Below are 10,771 nucleotides of genomic sequence, written 5' to 3'. Positions count from 1 at the left end.
ATCGGACTCTAATCACATAGTGTTGGGGGAAAAATTACATCCTTTGCAGTGGCGTATATAGCTAGGATTTTTTCCTGGGGGCAGGGGGGCACTCGGCGTCCTTGCCTTTTAATGTGGCGGGCAACATTTTTTTGTCTGTTTGCGTTTACTTTGTGTCAATGTGGCGGAACCAACTTTCGCTAATAGGGGGTGGGGCCATTCGGCCGCTCAAAGTTGATTTTTCTTTGTTTGAAGGGGTAGTCCTCACAGTCGCTTCTTATCTTTATTCTTATAAAACAACAAAATTATGAAATAATCTCATATAAGCCCTATACAAAAAGTGCGAGCGCGAAGCGAGAGCTATTTAAAAAAACTTTCATGCATTTTGTCCTGAAAATTTAAACATTCTGGGCAATGTTTTGTGATCCTGCTTTGCGCGCCCACTAATTTAAGTGACTCAAAATTTTTGGTGGTGTCCCCCCCAAATGCCGTGACCCACGTTACGCCACTGCGTACACATGCACCCAAACATGAACCCTATTTTTATGTACGATTGTACCGCATCATACTAAATGGGGCTTACGTGTAAAACACACCATCTAATAACGAAGGGAACGTTTATTTAAACCAAAATAGTTATTTGGTCATAAGGGTAACTATATTACCCATGTGATAGGAATTTCCCCTCATCACAATGCCTTGATGCCAGTGCTATGCCCTCACTACCAAGTATTGATCCAGGGGGCGAGGGTGGTGGTGACTTGTTTGACTTACCACCTTTTTGGAGTCAAATTTACCTTCCATTTTAATTGACGATTTTTTTTTTAATTAATTGATTTATTAAATTTCATTTTATTTATTTAATATTCATTAATTTATTATTATTATTTTTTTTTTTTTTTTGGGGGGGAGAAAATGCACCCCTTAAAAAATCCTGGATTGGCGCGGGCTGCTGACTGCTGTTCTAAATGTCATTCCATTCATTGAAAACCGCTATCATGACTATTCTTAGTTCACCTTTTGTACTGTGCGTCAAGATTCATTTATGATCACTAGAACATTGTTACTGGACTACCTAGACATAAAGTCGCTAGGTCGCTGTCATTTCAGTTTCACGAAAATACATTTTGATGTTTGGGGATTATCCCCGAGATTTCTTTGGGAAGAAGGTGTAGATATATAACTAATTTGTCTAAAACAAAGCTAAAGTGTACACGGAGTGGACATGATTTTCATTGGAAGACGGAGTGCTCCACAATGTCGAATAGACTGTTGATATTCAGTGTGTTGGGTAAAACCGTACACTTGAATTATCTCTGCAACACAGGCCCAGGAACGGCACTGGTTTAAATATTGCTGCACGTGAGAAACAGCTCACACAATGTTTAAAGATTCTTGAATTACGGCATGTTGTGAATATGACAGATCATTCAGAATCAAACAGGAAGAAGTAATCTCAAACGAGTAAAATAAAAGCCCCCGCAGGGTGTTAACTTTAACGAGACATCACAAATAAGGAAATTTCCACACCATGGTGTTGATGAGGAAACGGAAGGCCCTTGTGGTCAAACCACACTATCTAGCTGCTTCGCGAAAAAATTCCAAACCACGAAAATCCACTGAAAGTCTTAAAGTGAATCTTACTGAAGGAGGTACAGATGACTTTGAGGTCAAACAATATTTTCTAGCTGCCCCACGAGGTATTTGTAAATCGGTCAAATCTATTGACAATCTTAGATCGACTTTGGTTGAAGAAGATACGGAGGACTACTCTCCATTATTGATAGCAGTAAGAAATGGTCAAATTGAAGAAGTACAAAGATTGGTCAGTCAAGGGGCCAATGTGAATCAGGGTAATGCTGAAGGCAAGACGCCGTTGGTGATTGCAGCAATGAGCGGTAGAGTTGAGATATTGGTATATCTAATCGGTCAAGGGGCTGAGGTGAAGAAAGAAGTCAACGATGGTGAGACTGCATTACACATTGCTGTTAAGAATGGTCATCTTGATGTCGTCAAATATTTGATTAGTCAAGGAGGTGAGGTGAATAGAGGAGATAACGATGGTTGGACTGCATTACACATTGCTGCTCAGAATGGTCATCTTGATGTCGTCAAATATCTGATTAGTCAAGGAGGTGAGGTGAATAAAGGAGATAACGACGATTGGACTGCATTACACATTGCTGCTCAGAATGGTCATCTTGATGTCGTCAAATATCTGATTAGTCAAGGAGCTGCTGTGGATAAAGGAGATAACGACGGTTGGACTGCATTACACATTGCTGCTCAGAATGGTCATCTTGATGTCGTCAAATATTTGATCACTCAAGGAGATGAGGTGAATAAAGGAGGTAACGATGGTCGGACTGCATTACACATTGCTGCTCAGAATGGTCATCTTGATGTCGTCAAATATCTGATTAGTCAAGGAGCTGCTGTGGATAAAGGAGTTACCGATGGTTGGACTGCATTACACATTGCTGCTCAGAATGGTCATCTTGATGTCGTCAAATATTTGATCACTCAAGGAGGTGAGGTGAATAAAGGAGGTAACGATGGTTGGACTGCATTACACATTGCTGCTCAGAATGGTCATCTTGATGTCGTCACATATTTGATCACTCAAGGAGGTGAGGTGAATAAAGGAGATGACGACGGTTGGACTGCATTACACAGTGCTGCCAAGAATGATCAAATTGATGTCGTCAAATATCTTATTAGTCAAGGAGGCGAGGTGAATAAAGGGGATAACATTGGTGCGACTGCATTGCACCTTGCTGCTCAAAATAGTCATCTTGATGTCACCAAATATCTCATTAGTCAAGGAGCTGCGGTGGATACAGGAGATAACGACGATTGGACTGCATTACACATTGCTGCTCAGAATGGTCATCTTGATGTCGTCAAATATCTGATTAGTCAAGGAGCTGCGGTGGATACAGGAGATAATGACGGTTGGACTGCATTACACATTGCTGCTCAGAATGGTCATCTTGATGTCGTCAAATATTTGATCACTCAAGGAGATGAGGTGAATAAAGGAGGTAACGATGGTCGGACTGCATTACACATTGCTGCTCAGAATGGTCATCTTGATGTCGTCAAATATCTGATTAGTCAAGGAGGTGAGGTGAATAAAGGAGATAACGACGGTTGGACTGCATTACACACTGCTACTCAGAATGGTCATCTTGATATCGTCAAATATCTGATTACTCAAGGAGCTGCTGTGGATAAAGGAGGTAACGATGGTTGGACTGCATTACACATTGCTGCTCAGAATGGTCATCTTGATGTCGTCAAATATCTGATCAGTCAAGGAGGTGAGGTGAATAAAGGAGGTAACGACGGTCGGACTGCATTACGCATTGCTGTTCAGAACGGACATCCTGATGTCGTCAAATACTTGATTAGTCAAGGAAGTGAGGTGAATAAAGGAGATGACGAAGGTTGGACTGCATTACACACTGCTGCCCAGAATGATCAACTTGATGTCGTCAAATATCTGATTAGTCAAGGAGGTGATGTGAATAAAGGGTATAACATTGGTGTGACTGCATTGCACCTTGCTGCTCAAAGTGGTCACCTTGATGTCACCAAATATCTCATTAGTCAAGGAGCTGCTGTGAATAAAGGAGTTACCGATGGTGGGACTGCATTACACATTGCTGCTCAGAATGGTCATCTTAACGTTGTCAAATATCTGATTAGTAAGGGAGCTGCGGTGAATACAGGAGATAACGACGATTGGACTGCATTAAACATTGCTGCCCAAAATGACCATCTTGATGTTATCAAATTTCTCATTAGTCAAGGAGCTGAGGTGAATAAAGGAGGTAACGATGGTGGGACTGCATTACACATTGCTGCTCAGAATGGTCATCTTAACGTTGTCAAATATCTGATTGGTCAAGGAGGTAAGGTGAATATAGGTGATAACGACGGTTGGACTGCATTACACACTGCTACTCAGAATGGTCATCTTGATATCGTCAAATATCTGATCAGACAAGGAGCCGAGGTGAACGCGAAAAATGAAAACGGTTCGACTTCGTTGGACGTAGCTCTTTCAACAAATCATCTCGATGTCATTCAAGTTCTAAAGGCTGAAGGTGCAAAACGTCTCAACATCGTTTCCAATACCGAGGTAAATTTTTCGGCTATTCATTTGTGAATTCATTGTGGTGTACTCTGAGAAGGGCAGAGGCTGATCATGCTGATGGGAGAATATTGATGGGAGGGCGATGGCATATTGAGGGTTTGATGTTGATTTCAGCACGAATTTATTAGTTTAACACAAAGCACGTATATGCAGAATTTCGTTTCGAGCATTCCCGATCCAATGAATTTCATTTTGAACACGCGTATGATTAATTTTTTTAGTCATTAAAATAATTTGATTTTTCAATTTGTTTATTTGCATGTATTAGGATAATTAACAGAGGCCTGGACACGATTATTAACGGGTTGGTGCTGGTTTGTTAGTTAAACAAGTCCCCCTCCAGAAAAAAAAAACCGAAGGCTATCACTCCCAAATGGAGGGGATATTGGTCAGAATATATTTCAAAAGCAAAATGAAATCATCATCAACAACAACAAAGGGATTTCCCTTCCAAAGGAAGGAGATTGGGATGATCTCTACATCTCTACATACATGAGATTTCAGCGTTCTGCTAGACCAACTCTCCTTTGTGAAAGAATGGACCTTTTATTGATTTTCAAACCTATTTCAAACGGTAAAACAAGAGATCTCAATTTCGTCCACTAACCATATAGTGTGTAATATTGTGTACGTATTCTATTTCTCACTTCCACTCTGCCTTTATCTCATTCTTAACTCCCCTCTTAATATTAATTCTGCATGATTTAAAGGATATTCATCTTGCTATACAACATGGTCAAACCACAGCCATTGAGAGGTTAGTGTCTCAAGGAGCTGATCTCAATGTCCAGTCAGCTGACGGTCAGATGTGTCTTCATGAAGCCATCAAACTCTGCTACAACACTGAGAGAAATGTAGACGAAAGTGATTCTCTAAGAAAGGTAATTCATATTTCAATTCAGTCTTAAGCTTTGATAAATATACAATAATTAGAAATGTATATACTGAGATGTCATTTTGTATGTATTATTCACACCCCATCCCATCTTTCGATTCTTTGTGAAAATATGATTTTTATATTTTAGGATACCGTCCTACATCGGCCATGTTTCTTATTTTTCTTTAGAAAACGACCCTTTTGAAGAAATTTACTGATATTATAAAAGCAGGTAACTGATAGAGATTTCATCCTGATATTGTCTGCAAATTTCGTGATTGAGAAGAAGTTTCCTTCGCAATTAAGTTTGCAGGTATCTTTAATACCAATTGACCGGTATCGCAACCAAAATGCCGGTATGTTGGCTCAGTTGGTAGAGCGTCTCGTCTCACAACCGGGAGGCCGGGGGTTCAACCCCGGCCGCGTCAGACAAAAAGACGTTAAAAGATGGAAGTTGCTGCTACCCTGTTTGGCCTTCAACGATTGAAGGGATAGAGCCTCGTCGATCTGGCGCTGCACAGTGGCTGCCAGGCCCACGATCGATTGGGCAAAGCAGATATTCGGAGTATTTCATGTCTATTTCGAACAATAAAATATGGATTTTTTTTACAAATAAAACGGCATGATAGCAAAATACAAATTTGTCATATGACACCTATATAATTGTTTATCAAATGTTATAGCTTCTTCAATAAATAAATATAATATGTAAAAATAAACCGAAACAGAAACAGGCATATATCTTTGTGTGTGTGTGTGTGTGTAAAAGGCTGTGGTTGTGTGTGTTAGAGAGAGAGGGTGGGTGTATATGTATGTGGGGGGGCTTACCACAACATAAGACGGACTAATTTGAATTTTTTGGTCATGATTAGTAAAAGTATTTGATTTCTTAATACAAATGACTTGTTTATACAGTTCAGTTTCACAGATTCAGTGACTGCTTGTATAGCTCTAACAGCCGTCCAATCACAGATCAATTTTTGATGCCCTGCCAATTCCGTTAATCAGTGGTTGAGACATGCACATACACAAGAGGGCGCTTTACATGAGATTTAGACAATGAAATGAAAATTCATTTGAGCAAATAACGCCAATGATATGAATAAGAGAAAATCGACAGTTTTTATCGTGTCGCTTTTGTTTCTACCACCAGCCAAAGCTTCTTTAAAGGGGAATGAAACCTTTGGAACAAATAGGCTTGTGTAGAAACAGAAAAATCAAAGAATAAGAATAAAGAAAGTTTGAGAAAAATCGGACAAATAATGAGAAAGTTATGAGAATTTGAATATTCTAAGGCTAATGCTATGCAGATCCTCCCATTGGCAATGCGACAAGGATGTGTGATGTCACTGATGAACAACTTTCCCTTTGGTGGACTATAAAATACCCTCAAAATGTCTCTTTTTGCTTTTTCTTATGATGATACAAACTCTTTATCCATGATGTATTCTTAAAAAATATGTATTACATGCCCTCGTGTAGAAAGAACACATGATCTATGGATAGATGTGATAAAAGAGGCAATTCAAGTGAAATATATACTAAAGTAATGGGGAGAGTTGTTCACAAGTGACATCACACATCTTTGTCACATTGCCAATTTGCTATCTCCATAGCAATAGTGATCGCAATATTCAAATGCTCATAACTTTCTCATTATTTGTCCGATTTTTCTCAAACTTTTGTTGATCTGTTTCTTTGATTTTTCTGTTTTCACACAAGCTATACATGAGATTTAGACAATGGTTTCATTCTCCTTTAAAGTTGGCCTTCCAAGAAATGCGATTTGAGTTTGATTGTGAAACATTATCATGTGAATATCTTTTTTTCATTTCCAGTGTTCATCTTTCTCTTCCAGATCACATATAAATTATTCTTTGAAAATTATCATTAGATCCTGACCAATAGTATGTTATACGATGATATTTAACAATAATCTACATTACTTTTGAGGTTTGAATTTATGTTTATTTACACAAACAAACTTGTCGATTGGATGGGGAAGGTGGGGGTCGACCCTCAACCCTACAAGGATGTGAGATCAGTTGAAATAGGTTTACGTGTTATGTTTGATTCAGATTTCAGACGTGTTTTACAGTGGAAGCTTATCACCCGAGAAGGCTTTAGTATTCTATCTCCTTGACAATGGAGCTAAGCCAAATTTGGAAGATAAGTCAGGAAAACTACCAATCTTCTATGCCAAGGATGAAGTTGTTAAACAGATAATCTTATCGAGGTAATTTTCTTTTCATGTATAACCCTATTAGCAATTCTCTAATATTTTTCTTGAATTGTGATGAATGGAAAAATATATTATATTAAACACTCAATAATGAATAACAGCATTCATATTCCAAGTTTTATCTGTATAGTTCATAGTTCAACAGTTTAACTAGTGCACTGATCAAACAATTATAAAGAAATATTGTTCTTAAATCGAATAGATGTTTCGTGAATGGTTATATTAAAAGATTGTCAGTCGTATCGTTTTCAATTTTACTGATTTCATTTCTTCCGTTTTGATATTCAACCTTCCTCTATTAAAGTATAACTGTATTATAGCCATTGATTCAGTCGCGTCAGTGTTTTTTTTCTTCTTGAAATAATGTTTATTATCAAAATGCATGCTTGATTAATTTTCAGAATGGATCCATCTGAACTGGCCCGGTATTATCAAGGTAAAACCATTATATGCAGGAAATTTTTACAATCTTAAGTGGTGGCTCAGGGTATTAAGGGAAACCCGTGTATGCGTTCCATTTCAGACATAAAAAATGGAATCCGTTGCCTTGTCAAGCGCTCGACGTCATATAATGGGGAAGGGCTCCAGAATTTGATTTATTGGCGCAAATTTGCGAAAACAGAACGGGAAAGAACGGACGTCGGGAATACATATCGGGACCGTTAAAGTGGATGTTCATCGGAAGCAAGGGACATCGCGTATAGACCAAATCGCGAATATTCACGACGAAATTGGCGACGAAATTCACGACGTCGCCAATTTCGTCGAGAATTTCGTCGCGAATTATTCACGACGTCGCCAATTTGAATATTGACGACGAAATTCACGACGTCGCCAATTTCGTCGAGAATTTCGTCGCGAATTATTCACGACGTCGCCAATTTGAATATTGACGACGAAATTCACGACGTCGTGTATTTCGTCGCCAATTTCTTCGTGAATTTGTTTTGCTTGCCTGGGCGGTATGCGGGTTGAAACCAATTCGCCTGCTGCTAATTCCTCCTCTCACAACAGGGTCTACATGTACATTCATTTAGCATAATGCAATTCTGTCCATGAACTTTTCACCTAACAACCATGGTCCAATAACCATTTGGTCCAGTCATCACTTCGTCTTATCACCAGTTCGTCTATGACCATTTCGTCTCATAATTAGTTGGTCTAATATTAATTTCATTTTCCTTAATTTCGCCCAATTAACACTTAGTTCAATTAGACCAAATGCCATATGGAATAAGTGGCAATAAATATTGGACCAACTTGGTTATTAGACGAAATGGCAGTTAGACCATGTGGATAGTGAACGAACTGATGGTAGACCAAATGATAGCAGACAAGTTGGCATTAGACCACTTGAAAATAAAATATTTAAACGACAGAACGATGTCCACTGCTATCCATATCCATAGGCGGATCCAGGGGGAGGGGGCCGAGGCCCCCCTTTCCCCCTATTGGCGGAGCAAAAAAAAGGGAAAAAAGGAAAGAAAGAAAAAAGGAGGGAAAAGAGAATAGATAAAAGGAAGAAGAGACGAATGAATAAAATAAGATGAGGGAAGACAAGGAAATAAAAAGAATCTTTCATGTCACTATATAAAATTTTCGCTCGCGCTTCGCGCTCACATTGCCTGTTAGGTGATTTTCATATCTTGTTCAATATGGAGTTTAAATATCAAGTTTGGAAGTCAATATACAAAACATATTTCATCTCGAAAATCAAACTTTCATTATTTTGCATGATTTACAAATTGATTTTTAAAAAGTGCTCTGTAAATATGACAGTTTTATGGTCTAAATATTAACATTTTCCGCTCCCGCTGCGCGCTCGCAAATTTAGATATATAAGGTACCTATATTATTTTCGTGTATTCCATAAAGTTTTCAAAATATCCCTTTTCAGGTCTGATTGTCAAAACGTATCAGCTAGCGCTGCATGCTCGCATTTGATTGTATGCCTCTTTATTGATTATACAATCCCCTTTTCATGACAATGTATACAAAGATTTAGGCTCGCAATTTGCGCTCGCATTAATTGTTAAAAATATATTAACTGATGCATTACAAAAGTGCTTGAAATGTCCAGTTTTCAGGCCATAATACAATCAGACTTCGCGCCCTCATTAGGCATTAATGAATAATATATTAATTCAATAATTGAATTGTCCCTTTTGTTTCATTTCACGCTTAGCAAGAGGAATAGGAAGACATTCATCATTTTCATATGATGACATGTCCTACATGTCCTGAGGATATACCGGTCAAAACTCAGAGTAATTATAATGAAAAAAAAATCAGTGCTGTGTGACCCATATCCACCTTATAATTTCCTTACAATGAAAGTGCTTGAAATATAGAGCTGAAATTTACTCTTTTTTAATGAAAAGATCGGAATATCAAATAATTTAAGCTCGCGCTTCGCGCTCGCTTTGATTTTCATGATAAAAGATGTATTTAGAATGCCTAGATTCTAAATATGAAACATGTGCGCGCATGTAAATTCAGATATTCAACTTGTTCTCTATTTAAATCATTATCCAGGCAGATCACAATTTTCTGTTCGCGCTTTGTACTCGCATCATTAATCTAGGAATTACTCATTCTTTTCAAAATTTACGATAGAGTGTCCGTATTTGTGTCTAAATCTCGATTTTTTCCTCTCGCGCTTCGCGCTGACATCAATTGTTTATTATAAACCTATTCTGTTTAAGTTACAAAAATTCCTTAGAATTTTCATTTTTAGGTTGAAAAAAAAAATCAACTTGCGCATCGTGCTCGCATTACTTGATTTTTTAAATTTATACGTCTTCATGAGTATTAACTGCATGCAGTCTTTAACAGGTACCTTTTCCACCAGTTCATTTCTGCTCGCGCTTCGCGTTCGTAGTAATTATTCATTTGCATACACATTTTTTTAGGAAAACAAACATTGCCAAGAATGTTAAAATTTTAGGAAAAAATCCATAAGATTTCCAAAAAAATTAGCTCGCGCTTCGCGCTCACATTATATAGATAAGGATTATGATATTATATATTTATGTTGATTTATGAGAATAAAGCTAAGAAGACTACCTCTTCACAGAAACCAAAAAAAAAATCATCTTCGAGCGGCCGATCGGGGAAAATATGGCTGAAAATGATTCGCCCCCCCCCCTATTGGCGAAGGCTGTTTTGTGTTCAACCAGTCTATTACTATAACACTGTAGTCACAAACACTATACACACATGACTGCTCTCTCTGCTGGTCAAAGAACAAGTGCTTTTTTCATACATATGAAACATGTGGTACCACGCAGGGTCCAGGATACCGTGTTTACACATTGACTCGGCTCGGGGGTTGAACATGAGAGCCGTGCTCAACACGGCAATTTTTAGACAGGAATAACCGTCGTTTCTGGGGATTTATTCAACAATTTCTGACATTTTACTACAATCCCCATTTACCGACGGCAATGTGTCAGTGCGAGCCTTCATGTGTAATCTGGTCCGACAATTCGGCGGACGGGTTTTGTCCAGA

General features: G+C 38.3%; 1 protein-coding gene across 1 annotated transcript; it reads left to right on the top strand.

Annotated features, from left to right (window-relative positions):
- The first annotated feature begins 1,510 nt into the window (after positions 1 to 1,510).
- On the top strand, positions 1,511 to 7,734 carry LOC121409676 (ankyrin-3-like). The gene is made up of 4 exons (XM_041601585.1): positions 1,511 to 4,126; positions 4,852 to 5,022; positions 7,097 to 7,254; positions 7,662 to 7,734. Exons 1-4 carry the CDS (start codon positions 1,511 to 1,513, stop codon positions 7,732 to 7,734), a joined length of 3,018 nt encoding a protein of 1,005 aa, XP_041457519.1.
- The last annotated feature ends 3,037 nt before the right edge of the window (positions 7,735 to 10,771 follow it).

This window comes from Lytechinus variegatus, chromosome 2 (assembly GCF_018143015.1).
Source record: "Lytechinus variegatus isolate NC3 chromosome 2, Lvar_3.0, whole genome shotgun sequence".
NCBI lineage: Eukaryota > Metazoa > Echinodermata > Echinoidea > Temnopleuroida > Toxopneustidae > Lytechinus > Lytechinus variegatus.
The sequence above is the reverse complement of the archived record's forward strand: the minus strand, read 5'-3'. Positions and strand labels throughout refer to the sequence as shown.

Excerpts from the sequence above, each read along its gene's own strand:
- LOC121409676 (XM_041601585.1), top strand. The coding sequence starts at position 1,511 with ATGGTGTTGATGAGGAAACGGAAGGCCCTTGTGGTCAAACCACACTAT. Across the intron at positions 4,127-4,851 it reads ACATCGTTTCCAATACCGAG|GATATTCATCTTGCTATACA; the intron begins GTAAATTTTTCG and ends CATGATTTAAAG. Across the intron at positions 7,255-7,661 it reads AAACAGATAATCTTATCGAG|AATGGATCCATCTGAACTGG; the intron begins GTAATTTTCTTT and ends ATTAATTTTCAG.